At 49.6% G+C, this 24,716-nt stretch overlaps 1 protein-coding gene across 3 annotated transcripts in view; it reads right to left on the bottom strand.

Annotated features, from left to right (window-relative positions):
* Positions 1–24,716, bottom strand: part of PMEPA1 (prostate transmembrane protein, androgen induced 1) — a 47,617-nt gene that overhangs the window by 15,732 nt on the left and 7,169 nt on the right. For 2 of the 3 annotated variants that reach the window (XM_062604131.1, XM_062604130.1), the window contains exon 2: positions 15,961–15,999. The exons of the other annotated variant lie outside the window; for it this stretch is intronic. In XM_062604131.1, coding sequence (XP_062460115.1) covers positions 15,961–15,999 — 39 coding nt within the window. The remainder of the gene's footprint in view (positions 1–15,960; positions 16,000–24,716) is intronic. 3 annotated transcript variants of the gene reach the window in all.

Genomic DNA, 24,716 nt, shown 5'->3' with positions numbered 1-24,716 from the left:
CACTGACCCAGCATTTGCAATAGCACAGATCACAGAAAAGGCAAAAACACGGGTTTAAAACGAAAGCTTAAGTCCAGTGGTTTCCCCTAATCTAGAAACTGATGTGAATTTGAGTAACAGAAAAATCCAGAAGGAAGTAAGAGTCAGGGAGACTAAAAAGGGGCTGAGAGCAACGCAGGATTTGCTATTTCAGAACATTCAGACAGCATCTCCCCTGGATCACAGCTGGGCCATCACTGCCACACAGGCTCCTTGATAGGCAGCAAGTCTGACCCAACCCTGGGTTTTAGTCCACTGCAGCTCAAGGACCAGCTGGTTGAAGACCCTTCACAAATGCCTGCAATCCACGATAACAGAGTCGTTGTCTGCACTGGGACACTGCCCTGCAACACAGCTGTATGGAAATTTCCAGACTGGCCATTTGCCACTGTACATAGGGACTATTTCTAATTAACTATCACTTATGTTCCTAGAGAAACATCCCGTAAGTGCCTAAAGCAAGAGCCAGGAACCCTGCCACGTACTGTGCCTTCACCTCTGGTCTTTGCTTTCTTCAGCACACTTCAACTTCCATACCAAGGCAGAATGGGACAGTTCTGTACAGAGATCCCTCCTGCTGCTGAACAGGAGGGATAAATAAAACAGTATAATAAACACTAAAATAAAACCAGCTCAATAAAACAGCCAGAAACAAACTAGGACATTTTTAACTTTCCAGCTGAAGTACAGATGGATGCAATGAGGTCTTGCACAAACCTGGCAGCATGTCTAGCCTCCAAAAGACACAGGCTAAGGATGAATTCTAATGGCAGGCAGCTTGAGCTCCCTGGCCCTACCCTGCCCCTGCAGTCCCCCGACCACCCCAGCAGGGCCTGCCCTCACCCAGGCAGTGTTTTAGAGCCAGGCTTTTCCCACAGCAGTGGGCACAGCACAGCCTCCCTTCCACTCAGGCAGCAGAGCCATAGCCTATGGATGAAATCAGTGCACAGATATAGGCGGTTGGTGGTAAGGAATGGTATAATTTGGGTCCCTGGGAAGCCAAAGAGGACAAGGAGCTGAAGCAAAGCTTGGCATGGGAGATGCACCATGGCAAGGTGGAGGAGTGCTCACTCTGACCCTGAGCACCTACATCAGTTGCCAAGTGGTGAGCACAGGCTCCCAGCCCATCCACTGATGAGGGACAAGTCTTTCCCTGGGTCACTCAGCCCAAGAACAAGATTCAGCCACACCAAGGAACCAGGTCTGTCCTGGGACTGCAGGAGGAGCACGGCCATTGGTAGAGGCATGGAGCCAAAGAGCTCACCAACAACAGGATGCAACCACTGGGCACAAATCAATTGGCATGAACAGGGAACCCACAGCACAGGGCACCTGAGCCCTCTGCCAGCAATCAGCCTTTGGAAGAACACATGCCTCCTGTAGGGTGGCAGCAGGCTACCTGTCAGCACCATGCAAAGAGCTAGGTGATGCTTAGGAAAAGCAGAGCTAAGAATACCATCTTGCTTTGTGCCCCCAGAGCCCTTGCTCCAACCATGAAGCAGCACTTTCCGTTTCTCGTGGTGCACAGCTGCTTCATGGAGCACCCACGGTTATTTATGGTGCCTGGTCCACGCGGGTGACTCAGCACCGCTCTGATTCAACAGATTCCGTTTGGGAGCCTGCGGTGACGTGGAGTGGGGCACCTCGGTGGGGACCGTCCCGCAGCAGTGCCTCCAGCACGGCCCCCAGGACTGGAGACGGTTGGGCCACGTCAGGTCCTGAAGCTTATGAAATCCACACATGAATTGCTGCCTACGGTCAGCTAAATATGGTGGCACTGTAATGTCACACTGCATGCCCCGGCTTCTTCCATAATCCTTGGGGATTTAGGGTAAATTCAACTGACTGCAGTGCTCTGTCCTCCATGCACCACCTCCCCTCCAACCCTCCAGGAAGGAAGGTCTCCATGCATATAGACACACACACACACACACACACACACACACATACACACAGAGTCTTTCCACACATGGCAAAATTAACCGGATGTATTAATGAAGAGTGTTCACAATCTGCAGCGAGCACTTTCATCCCTGATTTTCCATTAACACCTCTGATATCCACAGAGCTGCCCCGGCTGCGTGACTCAGAGCAAGGCACAGCAAAGATGTGCACAGCCCTGACTGCAGCTCCTTCTCCTCCCAATTTTCTCATCTTTTCATCCATCCCCATCCTTGGGCATCTTCTGTTTGAACAGGTTCCTTGTGGCCCTTGATGGCAGCACTGTAGTTACATAAAAAAAAACATGTAAAAGACATAAATAAGGGTACAGGTACTTCCTGAGTGAGCATGTGCAGATGAGGCTATTCAAGAGTAATCAGGAAGGCGGTGGGAAGAAATGGAAGCAAATGAAAAACGAATCTTGGAATACAGGCAGATCAAGGTTCCCCTTTCCCAGCATCAGTAAATGTCTGTCAGCAGCCAAAACCTGGGCTGCTTCATCAGCATCCTGCAGCAAGCATCTTTCTCAGCTGCTGGTCCAGACATCCCTGCCTGCTTCCCCACCAGGGCCTTTGACAGAAAGAAAAAGGATATGACCCAGCATTTTCTCCAACCTGGGCTGCCATCTTCGCACGAAACTTACTGCCAATGGGTAGGCAGAGACACTGCCCTAAACTAGAAGTGATGGGTCTGACTTTCTCAGCACCCACATCTCCAGCTGAAGGCATCAGCAAGGGCAGGGGCTTCGGCACCAGCAGGCTGCAGAGGAGGATGGACACTCTTATCCATTCTGTCAGCTACTTGACAGCCACTCCTTGGTCTCTGCTGACATTTCAGAGCATCAGAGCTTCAGCAGTGCCTAGAGGCACTGTTGAGAACAAGAAGACACACAAGGACAGTCCTTGCCGCGAACAGCTGAGAGCCTACTACTACCTTGCATGCCCCAATAGTGAGGGCACAAACCAAGTCCTGATCACTTTTGGAAAGTGAAAGCTGAGGACACCCTGGACTGCCTTGCCTTATAAAAACCAACATGCCACCTTTTGGAAGCAGAGAACCAGAAGACCAGAGCTGACATTACTGAAGTGGTCTGCAGCAAACCTGGACCAAAGAAGGGCCCCCAGGGCTGGCCTGTGGTCTACCTTGTCCTCATGCTCATTTTGGAGCCTTGCCCACCCCAAGAGCTTGCATTTTTGCCTGCCTGCTACAAGCACACTTTTGGAGATCAAGGACAGATGTTACAGCAAAATTTGGGCACGCTTTGGCACAGCATGTGGCTCCCTGGAAGCACACGAGGGTTAAACTCAACAGACTCGAGTCCAGCAAAGTGTGGTCATTAAGCCAGATGCTCATCAAAGCGTAAGTAAAAGGATGTGGGTTAAGCAATGTAGCCAAAGAGTGGACCTCATTTTTTCTACTCAAGGCTAAAGAATGTGAACTTGAGAAGAGCCATTTGAATCCAGCCACTGTTCCAAGCTAGGATTTTAGTCGGGAATAAACTCACAACTCCTCAGCGAGCAGCTGTTGGGGCTTGGATTCTGCAGCATCCCACTGGAGAGGCAGCGGGCTCAGTGCTGGGACCATGTCTGACCACAGCCCCTCACCCTTCCCCTGTTCATACAGCATGGAGGAAAACACCCAGGCACAGCAGCAACACAGCCTGGTGCAAGCAGCTCTGCTGTGGCTCATCCTTCACAGCCCTGCTTGCAAAAGGGACATGCCCGCTATGCTAAACATTACATTTGAACTGCTCTCATTTAAGCAAGAACCAAAACAGCTCCAGGCAACAGCTGGAACCCAAAGGCTGCCAGAGAGGGTGCAGCACTGAACAGTGCTCCTGCCTTCCAGAGGCCATTTCATCCACCAGATACTGAGCTCCACTCGTTAAAGAGACCAGTGTTCTCCCTCTCAGAGGCTGTGGACAGGGAAGAAGAGATGAAAGAACAAAGAACTTCAGATGGCAGATTACTCACCCTGTGCCGCTTGTCTGTTAGGCCATCTTAGAAACAATCAGACCAGGCAAAGCCATTACTGCAATATTTGTGTATTAGCATCTGCTACATTTACCTTCTAAATAATACCTCCATAAAACCACATATAAAGGGCCCATCAGATTGTCAGCAATTGCATTTGTTTACAAGGCAGCATGGGAAGTACTGGAGATAGATACAGAATATGATCTTAATATAGCCATGGCTGGCACTAATCAGCAGTACCCTGAAGCTGGAGCTACCACAGCAACACTGAAGCCTCAAAGAGAGCAGGACAAGGCCTGTGACAACAGGCAGGACAGTTGGGAAGAGCCCACTGGATTTGGTCCTGCTTCATGCATCATAGTACAGCTAAACTGAATGTCCAGATTCAGCATGGCCAGCTCTGATGCAGCAAGCAGAAATAACTGCGAGCTAGTGATGGCTGGCTGAGAAGGGGGCAGGAGAGCAGACAGCAAGTGGGACTCAGAAAAGGAGCCATTCTGAGAAACATCACTGGAAGACGGGTGATGGAGCCCCACGGAGTCATGTTCACAGCATCAGTCCCTGGGCCATAACTGCACTGAATATAGTGCGCCTTCTTCATTTGTCACCCTGGGTAATCAAGCACCACATCCTCTGAGTCACTGGCAAATGATGGCCTCATCCTGCACACCCCCCCCCCCCTTTTTCTGTTTGTTTTAAAGGAAACGAACCCATTTCATATTAACCAGCTCCCTCAGGGCAATAAGAACATTCAGACTTTCTAAAACCCTACATACACCAACCCCTTTTCTCCCTTTCTGTGCTGTTTCGCTCACCCTCCCCTTCTCCAGGATTTTGAGAGAATGTATTTTCTCTACAAAATCTCAAAGCTAAGGACAGCTAAACTGCACTAAAAGAATAAAGTGATTTTGATTTTGCGCTTGAAAGACAAGTCAATTTGCTTGCTCACTAGAAAATGTTGACAAAGGCTCATGGCTCCCACCAAACTGAGAAACCGAGCATCTCCTGCTCTCCATGATGTAGCACAATGGCACCAGGCCTAGGCAAGGGTGAGGGCAGCACATCACCCACCACCTTGAACACGAGCATCAAGAGAGGGACATGGAACAAGAGTTCACCATCTGCAACTCGAAATAGCATGAGTCTGAAAAAAATCCTACCAAAACCCGAGTGAAAAAACAGAGCACACAATATCCAGATCAACCCCTGCCAGCTGACCCTGAAAGGCCAAAGGGGTTTTGTTTTCAGGGGTATTTCTACAGCTAGCAAAAATAAACACATTAATAAATAAGCATTTTCGTATACCCTGGAAACACTCCTAATCAATATGTGGCTTGCTACTGTAGAGGTTTTTTTCCTTCCACCCAGCAGAAACTCATGACAAAGGAAAGCACATCTCATTTATGAACTTAGCTATAAATACTTCTGCTAACTGCCATTTAGGAATTTCATTTCCTGCTTGAGCAAGTCCTGTTGAAAGAGGCAATTACCAAATTTGTTTCTAGTTATAGAAATAGATGTTTGTCGCTGCCCACATCTGTTTCGACAGACAAATTGCCAGTCGCGGACGCTCCAAGGAGAGCAAGTGCTCCATCCAGGGAGGGCTTTGCCACCTCTCCAGAAAGCCAACAGCGATTACAGGGATTGGGTTTCTGATTCCAACTTCATGTGAGCCCTGTCTCCCACTGCCACACAGCTGCCTCGCACCAGCGGGGCACCCGCAGCTTTGCAGTCAGGCACAGCCACCGGCACTGCAACACCCGGTGTACAGCACCGACTGCTGCTGGCAATGCCACAGCTTGCTCCCTCCTCCTGCTGCGACCCATACACCACCGAGTATGAGCTTCCTTAGTCACCAGGCCCATCAAAACAACGCAACTTGAATTCTGCAGGTCACAAGGATCCAGTGCACTGCACAGAAAGGACAGTAGCAGCAAAGCATTCTCCTTGCCTGCAAAGCGAGGAGACAGCACAGCCTTTCCTGCTCAGTGTGTGACATCCCATCACCAAACAGCCAGGAGTGATAGCAGGAGGGAGCATCCACCATCAGCATGGACTACAGCCTCTCCACATTTAACACTGTATATAACAGGTTTTACTGGGTCTTCCTTCCCACTTCCCTCCACCTTGGCTGCCCTCTAGTTTCCATTTCCACTAATTCCTGGGAAAACCATTCATTGGCTGATTCCCAACACACTCAGCCACAACCCGGCCATAGCCAGCTGCGGCTCAGGTACCCCAGCACCAGCACCCAACCCTAGCACAGTGCCTGGCAAGTCCTGTGGGACCCACGCTCAAGCAGGGGCACCCTGAGAGGGACACAGACAAGCAGCAATGCCTGTGTCTCCCTGCCACAGGCACGGCACCCATCGACTCACACCCAGCATCAGCTCAGGGATGTGGCAGAGGCACAGAGAAGCCATGAAACACCACAAGAAACACCCCCAGCTGTGGCTGGGGGACCTCTGCACCTCCCGTGTGAATGAGCATTAGCCCCCCCCACACCACCTCATTTATGAAGCCAGCACATCCCCAGGAGCCCATCGGCATTTGGGAGCGGTGCTGGGGACCCCAGCCTGAGGCCACGGTGCTGCAGCTGCCCTGGGCTCCCCAGGACACGTGTCCCCGGGCAGCAGTGCCACCGGGGCTGCCCCAACACACAGCTCACAGACGGGTGTCGAAACACACATTGAGCAAGTTGGCCAAGGCCACACAGGTCACAACGGGGCTGCGACTGCGACCGGATTTCCTCAGACCTGTCCAGGGCTCGCCCTCCTCTGCCTCTTTAAGCACTGTTATCATCCCTATCACTTCGCAGCTTCTGCTTACAAAAGGAGTGACCTTTCACAAGGTAAGTTACTGCCTGGGACAACCTTAAGTTACAGACACAATTATGCACTGCAGAAAAAAATATATGCAAAATGCATGCAAATGCCCAGGCATGCACACTGTGTCTGGTCACTGCACTATTCAAGTTCAGCTCTTGAACTGGTCTGAACACCACCAGATGAGAGCAAATGCATATGCACAGTCTCAATACGGAGAATTGACAAATGGTTTTAAATCTGTGTATATACACACCCCAGAGAGAATGCGGGTGAGGAGTAAAAATACCCCAAGTCTCACAAAATAAAAGGTAATAAATTTACTTCTACCTCAGCTGTAGCAGCAGCCTGGGAAAGGCTTTAACTCCTACAGCAGATACGCTGCAAAGCCTCAGTTCTGTTGTAGGGCTTTGCACTTGCGAGTTTTCAAGCAGACACAAAAAAGAGAAGCTGTTCTCAAAGCAAAACCCAGCAGCGTTTGCTCAGCAGAGACGGTTTCTGGAGCAGAGAATGAGGCTGGGTTCCCAGTTCTCCCATCTCTTGGCAGCAGCAGGATGAGCACAGCCTCCCCACCCCAATCCCCATTCCCTGGCACATCTGCGTCCCCTCCTGCCCCATTGTTCCCAGGCATCCGTCCCGTCCCCATGCAGCCCCCAGACAGCAGATTGATAACACAGGGCAGTGGTGGTGAGCCGACCCACAAGGTCAGCCCTGACAACAGGTTTTAGGGGGTGGTTGGAAGGAAGAGGCTACGGCGTGAGGATCCCCCCAGCTCCATCCCTGTGGCAGAGGTGATTCCTATCCCAGCTTTCCAGGCCATGGGGAGGAGGATGCTGGGCAGCGGGCGGGCACCCCAGCCCCAGAGCACAGCAGCAGCTGCCCTCACACCAGGATGAAGGGTGATTTGGGGAGGACAGGGAAGGGGGAAAAAGCACAGAGGGGAGGATTATCCACGGACACAGCCTGTCCCCTTTTCACTGCATTTAACAATAAAGCAGTAGCTATAGCAACGGGGTTAATTAATGCATCCTATTTGCATAACTAAAACTCTGAACCCATTCAAACCTTGCTGATATTTTCATTCTTAAACCTGGCCTGCAAGGCTGTGCTCTTATGGCAAGGGGAACCCAAACAAACACAGCCATGCATATGTATCACTATACTTGCAGGTACATGTGGGGCATCACACAGAAATGACAGTGCACAAAGCCATCCCTCAGCTAGGGCTTCAGCAGCATGACCTGCCGGGAGGCTCCAAGAGCCATTTGCTCCACATACCTTTATTCCCCCAGAAAGCATTAACACTTGCAAATAAGCATGTGGAAAAGAACAGGAAAATGGTGACTGAAGTGTCCTTCAAAAAAATAAAACAGGGAAAAAGTGATTTTCAGAGATGGATGGAGTAAAGCACATTCCGAAACAGACGGGGTAAGGAGATAGGCAATGTAAAGGTTTCAGACTATCGTATAACCAGAGGGGGAAATGTCTTCTCACCACAAACATGCATCTGCATGATGTCTAGACAGTCATAAAAAGGGCAATTAAAGTACTGCAGGCTGCAGTAAGCTAATGTCTCCTCTCCCAGTCTAAACAGTTGAAACATACTGTACTAACTTGGGGAGGGGGGGGGAACAGCACAGAAAGACAAGTTTGTAAGTAAGAATGTTTTGAAATTCAGTTTTAAATAAGCCAGTAAATTAATTCAACCTTGTCACATCTTTGCCTTATAACATATCAAATATTCCGCCTGCGTCCTGTCTAGACTGCGATAACAAAGGGCATTTAAAGCCCTGCAAGATGCGCTGACAGAGTGGCCATTTAAAGATGCAGTATTGCTTTCTCCATCTAAAACGATTTGTCAGATGGAGTTAAAATGAAAATGATAAGTAATCACTCTGGTTCACAACCATTTCAGGGGAAAAAAACCACAAAACCCCCACAGCTCATAGATATAAATCCCACTGAATAACTCCAACGTATCATTCCAGTGGGACTTGTTTGGCACCTGGGGTTTTTTTAAGCTAATTGGAGATGTCACTGGCTTTCTGCAGCACGCGCATTTCTAAAGACGTTAAGTTCGAAAAAGCCAGCTCCAAGTATTAATTGATTTATTGATATAAAACGATGACTTGCCGAGAGCCACCACTGTAACTCCAAGGGTTAACATCGGAATGGACTGCATTCATTTATTCATTTATTTACTCGAAAGCAAAAGAAGAAACCATCTCACATGAGAGAAACTGCCTAGCCTCCTTTACTGACACAGTTCAGCCTGGTCAGTCACCGACAGGGAAGTTAAGATAACCTCCGTGGCTGTAAGAAACTGCATGGCTTTTTACTGAGAAAAGACAGTTTTCTGGGAAAAGCAAACCCAGAAATAATCGTGTCTAACACAAGAAACATTTTCCTCCTTTCCTGAGATTTATCAGCTGTTGGAGAGCCAAAAATCTCCCCCCCCCCCCAAAAAAAAAACAAACCCAAACCACGCAAAATAGCTGATCTGGCTTTCCAGGACAGCTAACGCTGCCCATGATGGAGCAAGTGCCCAGCACTTCTGCAGCCACCCTGTTAGAAGGGCAAGACTGGCTTTTAAAGACTGTTTTAGTTGTGACATAGCACAAACAGATGCCCAAGGCAAGGGAGGGGAACCGCGGTGTGCAAACTGCACCCCACAGATGCTGATGGGGTGTCACAAGAAGTTCAAAAGCAGGCTCCCTGCAGTCCCCCTCCGCTCCTCACCCTATAGCATCCCACCAGCACCTCATTTGCACCTCCCTCTGTCTCCCCACCCTTGTTTCTTAATTATTATTTTAGTAAGAGTGTTTCCAACTCCACTGTTCATTCCGCAATAGCCCAAGGGCTACAACTGTTCATTAGACAGAATTTCTGCTTTAATTGCACTGACACAGATGTGTAGGTTATCTGGAAGAAATTACTGAAATGAGCAGTAAAGAATGGGGCTGGATGCTTTTATGGAGGGTTTAATTTAGCATTATTTCCCTCCACGCCCCATACAAGCAGCATCATTGGGTGCACTGCGGGTTCACAGAGAATTAACCCCAAATCATTCCCGCTGCCACAGTGCGCACAGGTACGCTCTGCTCCCCATGCAGGATTTCCACAGGGACACAACACACAGCTTGCCTCCAGGGGCTGCAGACGTGGTGCTGGAGGGGGCTGACACCACCCAACCCACCAGGACCCAGGTCCCCCCTGTGCTCCCCAGGCAGTGCGAGTCAGTGACGTTCTCTCCCCAGGAGTGAAGCATCCAAGACCACCATTAAAGCTACAAGGAAGCTTAAGCCTTGACTATAAGTTGGTGGGTTTTCCATAAGGATAAAACAAGGTCCCAAATGAACACTGTGGTCACCCTGAATGCTTCTGTTGTCACAGCTTTCAGCAACTCAAAACCACAAGCCCTTGGTGAGATGTGGAAGCACCAAACCACAGTGGGCCAGGAGGCAATGCAACCACCACCCAACAGCTTGTGCCCACTCCCACACCAGCACCGGGGTGGGAAACAGGCTCCTCAGTGCCTCTCACCCTCTGCAAAGATGTAAGTCACCAGGCACAGGAAAATGTCATCACTTCTGCTCAACAGCATCCTGCTTCGAGCCTGCCACGGCTATGCAGCTGCCAAATCAGCCATGGAGTTTATATGAACTTCCTCTGCAATTCATGTTGGCAAGAGCCGGACACATAATAGCCTTGGACTCACAGAGAAAGAGCTGCCAGTGTTATTTCTATTTAAAACCTCTATTTGAGCTTCATACACTCATTCTTCACACATAATACACATGCACATACACAGAAAATGCAGAAGTGAGCCAGATCCTGAAGCATTTCACTTCAAGAGCACTGCCTAATAGCGATTTCAGGTTTTGGCTCACTGGCATTTAATAGATTTTAATTCAATCATAAAAGGCATGAACCTGCCAATTTTTTGTTACGTCTTCTTGCCAGGAAATAAAAAAACCCAACCAGGAATTAAGAAACCATGCAAGAAACTTGCTACCAACTTATTTATCTGTATTTGCTCCCCCTTATCATCCTCATGCAAGGGGCTGCAGCCCAAATGCACCTCCAGGGCAGGAGAGGGCTGAAGCTGAGGAGCACTCAGCCAGGGAGGGTGGGCTGCAGAACAAGCAGATGCACAGAGGGCTCAAGTCCCATCTCTGAATATGTTTAAAAGCCATTAAAAATGTCTCCTTCAGAAAAAGTCGTCTTTGATTTAAAGGGGTGGGAGGAAATTTCACAAATGCTTCATGTCAAAAAAAAGTCTGCATTAAGGGAAAAAAACCTCTCCTTTGTTGCTAGGGGACTTATTTGCTTTGTATCTGCTGAAAACCTTAAAAATTCCACCACTGTACTTAACAACTCCCTGAAACTGAAACATCTCATGTGCTACAACCAGGAGACAGAGCACATCGGTTCCATCCTTCATTTCTAAGCACTCTGCTCAGGCCTGACTCCGTTTTGTACCTTGGTCCTTGATGCTTTTTGGCAGTTTGCTCTAGACTTACTGGCAAGGGCTAAAAGGTTTCTATTTAGCTGGTGTCAGCTGAGCATCTGTGCCTGCAAGAGCTGGAGTGGGGGTGATCCCGACTGCATTTCAAAAGCACATTTCCTTTTGGGAGCTGCCACAGTCATTTTAAATCCAAGCGTGTAGTGAAGCGCTTCCCTCCAGAGGGGTCCCTGCCGCGGTCCCGAGTGGAGCGCCCAGCTCTGGGAAGGATTCCTGACCGGCGAGGACCAGGAGCTGGGAATGCTCCCTAACCTGTGACCCTGATAACAAAAGGCAGGGAGAGCGTCTAGACCTCCAGTCTGACGGGGAATGAAGGCGGGCATTGTGCTGCCGGCGCACAGGGGCTGCCTCAGACAAGGCCAGCACACAGGCACTGCGGGACGGGAGCAGCGCTGCAAACCCCAGCTGCAGCCATAGCCCCGAAACCCTCCAGCGTATTGAGGGAGGGAGGCCATGAGCAGCACACCCCGCCCCATCAGCACAGGGTTTGCAGCAGCTCTCAGCCTGGGTTTCCCTTTGCCTCCATGTATTTCACACGTACCACCCTCCCAAATGCAACCATCCTGCAATTCCAGCTCCGTATGGGTCACCAGCAGGACAGAGCAAAAATATACACTTCCTTCCACAGAGCCTTTATTTTCTGCTTTCCCTGCCTGTCCCAGTTAGAAGGGGACAAGCCAAGACGTTCCCTCTTTGCCAAGCCTGGAGACCAACTCAACATTCAGAAAAGCTGAAGCTGAAACCTGGCTCTACCACATATTTTTTGTGTGACCCCGGACAAGCCCCCCCTGCTCCAGCTTCTCAGTGTTGTAGGTCCCCACATATAAAAATACAAATACCTTAAATAAATGCTAGAGCTAATGGCAGGTTACTGCCAGGGAATTGCACAGAGAAAACAAAAAACCTATTAAAAGCCCTCATTCATCCCTGCCAGAAAGAAAACCCTATTACCCGGTACTTCAAAAGATGCATTAAGAGAAAGCAGCAGCCAGGGGTTTGAGGACACCCCTGGCAGAGCTGCGAGGGAAGTGCTCCCGGCCAGCCGCCCTCCTGCACCCTCTGGTTTTCCCATAACAAGGTTTTCCCTGCGGTGCTCCCACGCCCCAGCCATGCCCTTGGCCATGGCCTGGCCACACCGCTGCGGGCAGCAGCAGCAGCAGCACCTGCCCCCAGTGCTCCCAGCAGAGCACCGGGCTGGCCCCACACTGGAGTGTGCCAACCTTCACACCAGTCTTGGCAAAACAGAAGTCTTCAGTTTCACTCTTCCCAAAGGGAAGATAATGACTTCTTTGAAACCAGGTTTTCTGCCAGAAGATGTGCTCCAAACCCAGCTATACAGCAAAGCCAGAGGGACCCACATGTGTAGAGATGGTGACACCAGTGTGATACCACCCTAGGCATCAGCAGCACTCGCTGGCTCAGGAGCACCATTCCCACATAGGACCTGCAACCCTGGGTGCAACCACCAGCCACCTCAGACATCTGCAGGAGACCCTCCATCCTGTCACCCCAGGCTGGACCCTTGGAGTTACAGCCTGAAGCCAAGCAAAACCAGGCCCAGGAGCTGAGATAGTTCATAAAGCCATGAAAAGCCCACTCCCTTCTGATGAAAAGTGGAATACTAACACCTGCTGGTGAATACACTGAATTCAAAGCAAGAGAGCACCTGGTAGCCACCTGATGCACATCCTTCACCAACACGCCCTACCACATCCTTACCTTTCTACCTGACAAAAAGGTGAGGGGCAGGGAGTTTCTTCTCCCTCCATCTCTACCGCTTCCTATTCTACTTCCAAAACATCACTCCTTCTGCAGGTCCCTGGGGCCACCCAGGCACCACTGCTGCCTGCAGAGCAGGGAGATGCTGCAGGATGCATTGGGGTGAGATGCCACACAACTGCAGCCTCAAGGAGGTCCTGCCCAAACCTGCTTGCAGCTCGGCCCCTGCCATGGCAGCAGCTCATCTTCTGACAGCCGCGTGTGGGTTATTTTTGGTACGCATGCACAGGGAGACTGCGAGATCCTACACGGGGATTTCAGCAGCGCTATGCAGCTATGGAAACAAACCCATTTAGACTAATATAACAAAATTCCCAAACCCACAACAATAAAATGAAGAACGATGCATAGGGGCGTTTTCGCAGGGGAGCAGTGCGGTGAACGCAGAGCGTGACCCAGCTGCTGGGAAACAGGGGAGTCTGTGCGTCCACTTGGACAGAATTCACTCAGACCTCGCAGAAATCAGCAGACCATGCGTTTTCATTTAGTTACGTATTTTCCCTCAGGAATTTTGTTCTGTGCAAACTCTCCACCCTGCCCTTTGATTTTAAAGGGCTCAAGGGCTGCATCTCCTCCCGAATCAGAAGAGTGGCTCCTTGGTGTAGGTATCTCCTCTTCACCCTCTGTACACATTCCCAGCCAGCCTCTGTGAGAAGCAGAAGAGCCGACCCAAACACCCAGCAGGAACTGCAGCACCCTTTTTGCTCCCAAGGGGAGGACGGCAGAGCCTGACCATGACCCAGCTCTGGCTGTGGCTCAGAAACTGGGTCCCCTTTCAGCAGGTGACAGGGTTCCACAAGTCATTTATAGAAATTCCAGCCTGGCAGCCACACCAGAGACATCCGTGAGATGATGACATCTATCATCTTACTGTAAGATGACGGAGCAGTTTAAAAACCCAGGAAAAAAGAAACCAAATGAAAGTTAAACCTCCCTTGAGTCAGTCTCAGGTGGTGCTCCCTGCCCAGGGTTTGTGTTTTGACCCTCCATGTGCAGGGTCTTAGCCCAGGAAGCACGGGGCTGGGCATCTCTCCCAGAGGGTCCCAGCTCCACAGACAGCACCAGGGTGCTCCAGGAGGAGGTGGAGATGTCTGGCACTACTGGCCCGGGCTGTAGCTGCAGACAAGGACCCAGACAACAAAGGCAAGGCAAAAATCCATGCAGCAGAGGCAGCCATGCCTGGCAGACTGTGGCTTTCAGAAGCCTGGGGAGACTTTCTGGGCATGAACTGATGTCTGCAAACACAGCTCTGTGCTTGGCCCGCAACCACACTAGCAGCAAGATCACTGAAGTGTCGGACACCATACTCCAAATAGCATCCATTTAGTAAGATTAAAAACCCCCAAAGAATACAACAGTGTGTCAAAGGAGCAAGCAACTGGAAACTACAGGGAACAACTCTACAGCAACAAAATGCATTTAATTTTCTGTTATTTATATTCTAAGAAAACCGCATGTTCTCACTCGCATCTTAGCCTCCCTCCCCGAGGCACAAACATCCCCACAAAATGGGACAGGGAAGACCAGGGAAAGCAGGAAGAGCAGCACAGGTAGAACAGCTCCCTACTCACACGCTTTCCTTAATCACAGGACAAGAAAACGGGTGCAAGTTTTACAACAGTCAAGCAACAGCAAACACCTTTTGCGAGATTGAAAACACCCCGAGCTATGCTGCTGAGCACAGCGCGACGCAGGCTCCCTCCACCCACCCTGTTTATCTGCTGAGATCTGCCCTTCAAGGCATTAATATAAAATAAATATAAACAAAGCACTGACTGCTGCAGGACAGCTCCCCTATGGGCTGGTGCGAGTGTCCCAGCACTGGGGCTGTGTCTGCCCTCCATGCACCAGCTGCTCCCAGCCTCAGGCTCTTGCTGTTCCCCTGCCTGATGTCTGCACCATGATAACACCGCTGGTGGGACCCAGTGGTGTCTTATGGCTTTTTTGTGTAAGCAAGGACTATTTTGCTGTGCAACCAAATTGTGCCATCAGGCTTGAAATCAAGCAAGCTGAAACAACAATCTTTTTGTCATATTTTATATCATGACTTTTATGAATAATGCTTGATAAAAGCCTAATGAATGATTTGTATTATAAGCACGTTAAAGATCTGAGCGTGATAATAAGCCAAGGTCGTAAGTTCTATTGACTTTGCAGGCTCTATAACAATTGATTAGCCATTTATTAAAATCTACTTGTTAACAGTTTGTTTAATCAGTTCTTCCCCAGCAGGCTTCGAACACCACATCTGAGCAAAGACACTTTACTTTTGAGGTACTCTCAGAAACTCAATTCTAAACTGAGAGACAGACCCATAAATGATTTCAATGATGTCTTTTTAAACCAGCAAAGGCTCTTTTGCAAACAGGTTCAGCTCAGATCCAGCAGCCTGGTTCAACAGGGCTCCCAGCATCTGGTTTTGTCTGTCCTGAGCACGGGCAGCTCCTGCCACACTTAACTGAAGTCCAACATGCCATGACTTAAACAGATTGAGGTTGTCAAATTACTTTCACAAAACACAGTGAAAGTTTCTTCCTTCAATGTAATGCTCCTCATTACTCGTGCTTAAAAAGACATTCATTCAGCTTTTGAAGATGCTTCTGCATTTAACAGGAGAAATAAAATAATCACATCCAGGATTACCAAAGTGCAGGCAGCTATTGATAGACAAACAGCAAGCTTGTGCATTCAGCCTTGAAGACACCGCTGCATCCCCCTCTGCACCCCAACAGCAGGTACCTGCTGCTCTCAGGGCAAGGCAATGTACCACCTGTTTTGTCAAGCGAGTAACCAGGGTGTTTATAGTACAGCAGCTGCAATCATGCAATCAGCCTTCATAATTAGATCTTGGCAACTCTTGAAATACTTCACTTACCCAGTTTACCTGGAAAGGTGCGACCTAAACATTCAGTGCCTGGAGACATTTGAAAGAAAAACAGAAAGCATCTGTCAGTGATGGGAGCCACCTCCGACCGGCTGCAACACAAACCCCAGCTCCCCTCCTGGGGACTCATTCCGGAAGAGCTCCCCCACAGCCAACCATGGTTGGCATCTGCACCCGAGCCTACCACCTCTGTGGTAGCCAGGAGTACCACAGCACTACAAGCGGGTGCCACCACTCCCGGTAATGACCCCACATGCTTTTCCCACACCAGAAGTCGCAGCACCAGGTCCTGCTCCTCTCCAGCCATGCCACTGCACGGGCTTCCCCAGCACCGCTTGCAGCCAGCTCACCTGATGATATGCCAGAGCCTTACAAAGGTTTGTAAAGGTTTTGGGATCGCTCAGCCCACCCCAGAGACCTTCCCACCATGTCCAACAGCACCACCCCACCAGTCCATGGCCTCAGGCAGCAGCGTGCACACCAAGGCACCAGTTGGCTAATTCATGGAATGGTGTGGGTTGGAAGGGACCTTAAGCTCATCCAGTTCCAACCCCTGCCACAGGCAGGGACACCTTCCACTAGAGAAGGTTGCTCCAAGCCCCTGTGTCCAACCTGGCCTTGAACACTGCCAGGGATGGGGCAGCCACAGCTTCTCTGGGCACCCTGTGCCAGGGCCTCAGCACCCTCACAGGGAAAAGCTTCTGCCTAAGGTCTAATTGTCATGTGCTGCCTGCAGACACAGAGGGGTGCTAAAGATGAAGACCGACAGCAAATTACTGCACAACCCTCCAGATACAATGCCCAGCAGTGTATTTTCAAGTTAGGAACACAAAGTTTGGCATAAAAGACAACCTATTTGGCCTGGAAGTGAGCAGTGCATCAATATCTGCAAACCTGATGGGATATGGATCCCCCCCCAGCCCCACCAGCACAACCCCAGCACCTGAGGAGCTGCCCTGCAGTCCCCAGACCAAACCTGCGCACGGGGCCTTTTTATGAAGCCCTTAAGAACTGCCACTGATAATGGTTAATCGCTGCTAATTACTGCCTGCCACAGTCTGATGCCAAAGGAGCCCTACTGGCCTACAAAAGTGGCCTCTAACCCGAGAGCAAGGGAGGGTCCAGCCGCCAGACACACCAAGGCTGCTGCGCCGTGGGTCCTCACATACCTCACGCTGCTCCTGCCTCCGCTCGCACCATGACCGCTGCGGTATGAGTGCAGGAGAGCAGGCTGGGAGGGTCAAGGGCTTGTATTAACACAGCATCCTTCCCAAACACAGCTTTAAAAAGGGGCTTTCCATGCACCCGGGAGGATGGAAATAAGCAGCTGCTTCACCCTGGTAAAGATGAAGAGACTAAGAGCCACAGGAGCAGCGCGCACGGGGAGCAGAGAGCCTCCGACACGGGTAATCACTGCCCCGCTGGAAGGGGCACCCGCACTGCTCCTGCTGGGATAGGAAACAAAGGAACTCAGCCAAGCCAGACAGCAACGCGTGGAAACAAGGTGTGACCTCCTCCTCCTCCTTCCTCACCTTAATGCAGAGCTCGAAGAGATGGAACAAAACCAGCACAAAAAACGGGTAGGAGGACAAAAGGGAAAAGCAGACACTGAGAAAAAGTGGAGGCCAAAAAGAAGCAGGAGGCTCAAAAGGTTCAGGAAGCCAAAGGTAAAGTAGAGGCTGAAAATAAGTCAAGGCCAAAAGGAACGGGAAACCAAAGAGGGGCGGGAGGCTGAAGTAAATTAGAGGCTGAGAAAAAAGCAGAGGCCACAAGGGTAGTAGAGGCCAAAAACGGATGGGAGGCCAAAGCAAAAACAGAGGCGGGGAAAAGTGGAGCCTGGGAAAAGATAGGGGCTGAAAAGGCAGAGCAAGGCCAAAAGTAAGTCAGAGGCTGGGGAAAAGTGGAGGCCAAAAAGGGGCAGGAGGCCAAAGGAGGGTGAGAAAAAGTCTGGACTGAAAGTGTGTGGAGGGTCAGTAGAAAAGTAGAGGGCAAAAATAATGGAGGCCAAAAAGGGTCCAAAGGCCAAACAGGGGCAGAACTCTACGGATAAGTGGAGGCAAAAAACAGGTTCAGTGCTAAATGGGGTGGGCAGCCAAGGGTACGCAGAGGCCCAGAAAAAGTGATGGCCAAGAAGGGATGGGATGCCCAAACGTGTGCGTTTCCATGGGAAAGCTGGAGGCTCTGTGCCTGGATCAGGATCTGCTGTCCTCAGGGTAAATTCCCAAAGGTGCAGCCAGCAGCAGCTCTGCCCCTCTCCCTTCTCCGGCAATGCCAGGGTGCCTTGACCCCCTGTGCACACACCAGGGCTGTTGCCTGCTCCCAACGTGTTTTGGCCATGACAGGGATGTGTAGGAGAAGCGAGCCTGAACCCTCCTATGTCACGCAGGATTTGAGGATGCAGCTTCTCACCACCCTCTGAGCTAGCCCTGCTCTCCCATGCTCACATTTGGCCTTTTGGTTCAGCCATTTTGCCAACTTTTAAAATGCAAATGCAGATTTGCACTTAAAGTCATCACTTTAAACTCAACCAGAGCCACCCTCACCTCTCATCCCTTCCTCCATACATGCATAACTTTTCTTTTATGCAGTCAGCAGCAGGGAAGGGGATACCGGAGAGGCTGAACAGTCAGACTGTATTCCCTGTGGATCAGTGCCCGGAGCCCTTCTGCAGCCACAGTCCTGCCAGACGGCTCCATGTGAAGGGTGGCTCACGCTGTGTGCCTACCAGCAGCAGCAGCAAGGAACCAGTAATTACACTGGCTGGACCAACACCTGCTGGTGGTTTTGTCTTACACTGTTTGTGCAACCAAATAGGCTGCCAACAAAACAAAGATGGACTCGGTCTGAACAGGTGAAAACACAAAACAGGGAATGGAGCCACTGCGGTTGCTCCACGACGCCCAAATGCAACGCATGCTGGGACATTATTTTTGGTTTTGTCTGCAAGAAGGTTCCAAAAGCAGGTAAAAGCATCACATGCAGTGAGAAGTATTCACTGTGGGAGGAGGGAAGAGGTCTGCCCGTGCCCAGAGCCCAGCTCCTGCATCCAGCCTCATGCTGTGGTGCAGGGCACACGGATGCTCTTTGCTGGGCTGTAACCCCAGCCCCAGCAAACTCGGCTTGATAGCAGCATGGCCTGAAGGCTCCTGCTAAACTGGGCATCCCATGTGGACAGCACACAGGACACAGCAGCCCTCGCCTGACCAGGGCTGCCCTCCCAAGCAGCAGCCAGTCAGTTCAAAGCAGAGGTGCTCATTCCCATGCCAGGGTCCACACAAGGCAGGGGATCAGACCCCCCCCCCCCCCCCACCATTCCTCGCTCACAGAGCCAGAGCTCAGCAGCAAGGTGGGGAGAAGAGGGTGAATACCATGAAGGACAAGAGTAAACACCCCAAAGGAGGACTTGGGCCAACCTCAGCCTTCGCTGCCTCTCAGCAAGGCAAGAAAGCCAGGATCAGCTCCTAACTGCACCAAGTCACACCCAAGATATGGTCCCCCGTCAGCAGATGGGATTTATTGTAGATGATTCGTCCTGGAATAAAAACCATCAGCCCCACCTCTCATAGCCTGTTTACTGAGAGCCACTGAACATTAAACAGAGGCAAAAAGTGTATCCCAGCAACATCTGGAATTTATCCCTTCCCCCTTCTGCAAAAAAAATAAATAAATAAATCACGCCTTATTCTTTCTGAGAAAGAAATGTGATTATGTACAATTATGATGCTGGAAGAAGACAGAGAAGAGCAGAGATTTTCTCTAAAACACTGTTTGGACCATTAAAAAGGGATAGTTTCAAAGAGGCAGCAAATCTCTCTCAGTGTTTTCCGCCCTGTCTCACAGTGCCAGGCTTTCCTCCCATGTGTTGGCTAAGACACTCTTAGGAAAGCAACAGTTCTTTTCATCCTTGCAAGACCTTTAGTGAGCTAGAAAGGAAACCAGCCTTAAGTCCTAACTGGCTGAAGAGACAGGAACTAAAATATTCTTCCAATTCCTGACAGTAGGATTTGGGGGAGCCTTGTTTTCTATGGAGAAATGCTCCTTGGTGACCAGCTTTCCCGAAGAGGATGGGTCAGTCTTTACCCAAGACAGCTGACGCTCTGTCTCACCAGACAGAACAACAGCATGGCTTTAAATATAGAAACAGGAAAGACTATTTGAATTAATATGAGGATGCAAGGTCAAAATGTGATATCCTCCACTTCCTCAGGCTCCTGAGCCCAGAACGGCTTGTGACAGCCCCACAGCATCTCCTGGCCCCAGAAGCAACCGGGGAAGCCCAAGCTCAGAGGAAAACCCTCCCCAGCCATCCCCGATGCAGGAAGCAAAGCAGTCACTCTCAGCCAAGCCCACAGACGTGCCTCCAGCTACTAAATTACCCGAAGACTTAAAGTAACTGCATTGATCAGGCTGGAAAACCAAGCTGCAGAGCTCTTGGCACACGCACAGTGAGGAGGACACAGCTGCAAGCGTTCTGCATTTTTCACCTTCAGGTAGTTACAACCACAGCAAGAGATGCCCCTTCCCCTGCCCAGCCCTGATACTGGGCAGTGGAGTGCTGCAGGGGGACACCGAAGGGCAAACACACATGAGAGGGAACCACTGATCCAGATGCCTTTCCAACCAAGCAGAGTCTCAGCAAATGACAGGTATGTCCCATTTTGCAAATGAGGGCAAGGCTGTTCCTAAAACCAGTCCTCAGGCTCCTCAACCCCCATCTCCCCTTGGCTGTGTGAGGACTGGATGCAGGATTTCATCAGGACATTAAACTCATAAGCCGTAAAATCACTGTGCAAAAAACCAATTATACCTATTTTCGTAACAGCCAATTTAAGCTTGTATTTAAGTCCCCTCACATACCCCTAAGTTACATAAAGCATTTCTTCCACTTGAAATGCAGCTTTCTAAAGGCCATTTTGCTTAATTTAATAGATGTTTAATGTGGGTCTGCAAATCTCTAGAAGCGTAACCAAGGAAGACACATGGCTACAAGATACAGCGTGACCCCTTCCCGAGGCAAAAGAACAGGAGAGGATGAAAAGCATCTCCAAACCCATGAACCTGCTGCGACTGGAGTGCACTTGTGGTCTGAAGAGCAGCAAAACCCCACGGTCAAGTCAGAAGAGAGATTCCTGAACATCTGCACGTGGCTGTTAACTCACTCGAGACCAGGCAGCGCTCTGCAGGCTGCACAGATCCTTCCTAGCTGCAGAACCAAGCGAGCTGAACTGAGCCCACTCAGCCAGGCTGCTGTCAGATTCCAACGATGCTTTCTGAACTTAAATTCAATAAACGCAGTCATCTTTTTACTTCCTTTATTTAAAAATAAAGCTGCACTAATAAAAAGCGCACAGTAAATCTATTCAATTGAGGCTATTTTACTTATTGTTCCTTACAATTTAGGCCTGGATGGCAAGTCAGCAGATGTTGAGAAGTATTTATCAAGAAAACCTATGAGAATGATGAGGATTAAAAGCTATCAGCAAGCCAGAAAATGTCTGTAACCTTGTAGTTTGCTCTGTGCCTTGCTCAGAGCATGCAGGACTCCATTCGAGAGCTATGCGCCCTCTCCTTGCTCTTAAACCCATCTCTGGCACATCAGTTGACAAGACAGACCCTGCATTGACAGCAAAAGCTGGAAAAGGCACAATTTGTATACACTGCTACAGGTAAGCCACGCTAGGGAAACACAAAACATTCCTTGCATTACACACTGGTGGATCAACATCATTAAGTGTTCCACACCTCGTGTGTGTGTCTGTGCACGCTGGAGGGGGAGACGCTGAACTCAAAAATGCATCTTTCAATTCAAGCAGAGTCCGACTGCAATAATATGACTGAGATTCCATTTTATTATATGGGAAATTATTACAATTTAAGGTAATTTTACTCAGAATTGTGTGAAGCAAGTGTCCATAAATCATGTTGCTCCTTACATGTCCTAAAAGCAGCACCTAGGAGGCCAAGGAACTTTCAAAGCTAAGTGATTAGCCTAACCTATATATGCTGTTCTGAGTTACTGAAGTGAAGAGTCCACCCTTTGGTAAGATGGAATAATGGTGGAAAGAATGAAAACAAACACGGAAGGAGCAGGACCTGCGCTCCAGGAAAGCAGCAGAGACATCCGCCTTAACGGAGCCAAGCCCTTGCAGCCAGGCCAGCACAGGGAAAACTCTCGCGCTCTTAAGGAACTGAGTCTCATTGCACTGATACTTGTGAAGAGCACAAGGAAATCCAGCCTGGTTTCAAGTCTGAAGCGGCACCAAAAACAAGCTCAACGCTGGGTCACTGATGCTGCTGAGCTGTGGGTTTCATCCCTGTGCTCTAACAGCCAGCCAGTGCCCTCAGCACTGCGGGAAACGGGAGGGTAAGGGAGCCTCAGGGCACAGCTTCACTTTGGGGGGCATTTTTGATAACAATATTAATGACAATATTAAACAGAAACCACTAAAGGAGAGGATTTCCAAGCTCGCTCAGCACAGAGCCTAACCCGCAGCACGCAGCTTCCCCAGGACTCATTCTCAGCACACGGATGGAGGAGGTGGTGAGCAGAATCCGGAGGACTGTTGTAAAGACTCAGGCTTGGAAATGTTAGTCTTAACGCTGAGTGGTTAGATGTCTTTTGGGAACCCATCCAAATGGCACTGCTTCCATCCCCACTTGCCCTGCAGGTAAATCTAGCATGTGGCTTACACAATCTGTTGACTTAAATAAAGCAAGGGCAGAAGACGAAAGCTGCTCAGACATCAGGAAAGGCTCATTAGTCCTTTGGGCAAAAGTCTGGGTCACTTCCCCCTCTGCAGCATACTCGGTGTGTCAGCCAGGGCCCCGTCTCCTTCCGTAAGAGCACGTGCAGTGAGGGTGCAGCAGAAATGGCCACCGTGTTCAAAACATCAGTAAAAGGACAACAGCAACATTGCCAAATTGTCCCATATTTTTGGCGAACATCGAAGCTTAAGTTCAATTTACAGAAATGTGAGTCCATGAGCTCTGTGCTCCAGTCAAGTCCTCTGAAATCAAACACAGCCGAGCAGTGACCACACAGATCTCCCAGGGCTCAGCAAATGGGGCCACAGCAGCTTCCAAACCTCATGGCGTTGGTCCACCTGTGCCTCCAGCTCTCCTCTGGAGTGATGCTCATCCATTCTGTGGATGTGGGATGTTTGTAAAGCGCTGTGAGACCACCACATGCTCTGCAAGCACAAGATGCTGTTGGATACACGTGTTTCAGGTGCAAAACCAGCAGCCACGCACAGGACTGAGGAGCAGGCAGGCACTGGCAGGAAGGGCTCTGCAGTGAGCCTGCCAGCTGCCCTCATCCATACACCACAGGAGTGCTTCTTGCCCTCAGTATTTTCTATCCCTAGTCTCTAACTCCATCCACACGCTCAACCCAAGTGCCAGCCCTGGCACCCAGCTCCTCCACTCCTGAGCACGGTGGGAGCAGACTGAACACAGCAATTCCCACGTGGCTGCAGCCAGGGCTGGTCTGTTATCAGAGTTACAAAGGGGAAAGTTAATTCTCACATCAGTGAAATGGGACAGAAGTAGAGGCAGGCTACCTCGTAGAGATGCAGCTTGTCTTCCTGTTAAGATTTTAAAGCATTGAAGAGGCATCTGGAAGGAAAACTTATTCACCTGACCACCACTGTCTCTGCTAAGATGGTGCACAGCCATTCTGCCTGGTGTGCAAAAGAGAAACCCTGTCGCTGACCACAGACAATAAGTTAATTCATTATTAGCCCAAATTCTGCACATAAAGCATATAATGACTGAAATCTGCAACAGCAAAGAGCCAACTTTGCTACTACAACTACTCAAGTTGTTACATTAATGTCTACATCTCAAGGTAAAAGAGACTACCACAGCACTTAGGATGGTGAGCTCCTCAGGAGACAAGCTAGACACTCAATCCATCTCTCCTATCAGACCTATGTTAACATTTAAATAGGACTTACTGTTGTGATCTCCAGCAATGAGCTGATGTGGCTTTGAGTAATGGTTAGCGTTACTTAACCGGTTATGTTCACTAATGTAATTGACACCTATTCCATCATCCTTAATACACCCACTTCTTTCTCCGATACCATAAATAGATTAGAAAAGTTTCTGCAGATGGCCATGACCCCATTTGTTTGTGCACTTAGCCATGTATGAATCACTCTTGGCTTGTAGCAGCACTCTGGAATTACTGAAAGATAACTAGTCGGCACAGACACCAATAAATGAATCATGCTTTCCACAAGACCAAACCTTTGGGCTTTTACAGACTCCAATTACAAAGTAAGAAGAAAAGAACAAAGAAATTACTCAGTCTATTTGCACAAAGTCATGCAGAGTTGATTCATAGTTTTACAGAATTATTACTGACAATCATTTGTAGGGGGTTAGAGTAACAAACCAGCTACTTAACATATTGGACAGAATGAAGAGATGGGGAAAAAAAATCCCCAAACCACGTCCTGCATGTATTCTTGAAAAGTAGTATTGATTTGTGTGCAAGTACATCTTCATTCTTGGTATGCTCCAAGCCTGGGGGTTAATCAGCTTTCATTCTCCAAGGCTAAATTCTGCTCTGCTGGGTTGCTTGGGCCAAGTTTGCAGATGTGGGAAATCCTGCCGCACATGCTGAAGCGTAGAAGCCTCACGCCAGCAAAGCACCACAGGCACGATTCCTCAGCACCACGGGCACGAGCAGGGTCTCGTGAATGACCAGAGAACTGCCATGTGCAAAAGCACTTGCCTTTCTA

Source organism: Pezoporus occidentalis, unplaced genomic scaffold (genome assembly GCF_034315485.1).
Source record: "Pezoporus occidentalis ecotype Australia unplaced genomic scaffold, CSIRO_AGI_Poc_V1 ctg83, whole genome shotgun sequence".
NCBI classification, from domain to species: domain Eukaryota; kingdom Metazoa; phylum Chordata; class Aves; order Psittaciformes; family Psittacidae; genus Pezoporus; species Pezoporus occidentalis.
This window is presented reverse-complemented; position numbering and strand designations above follow the sequence as displayed.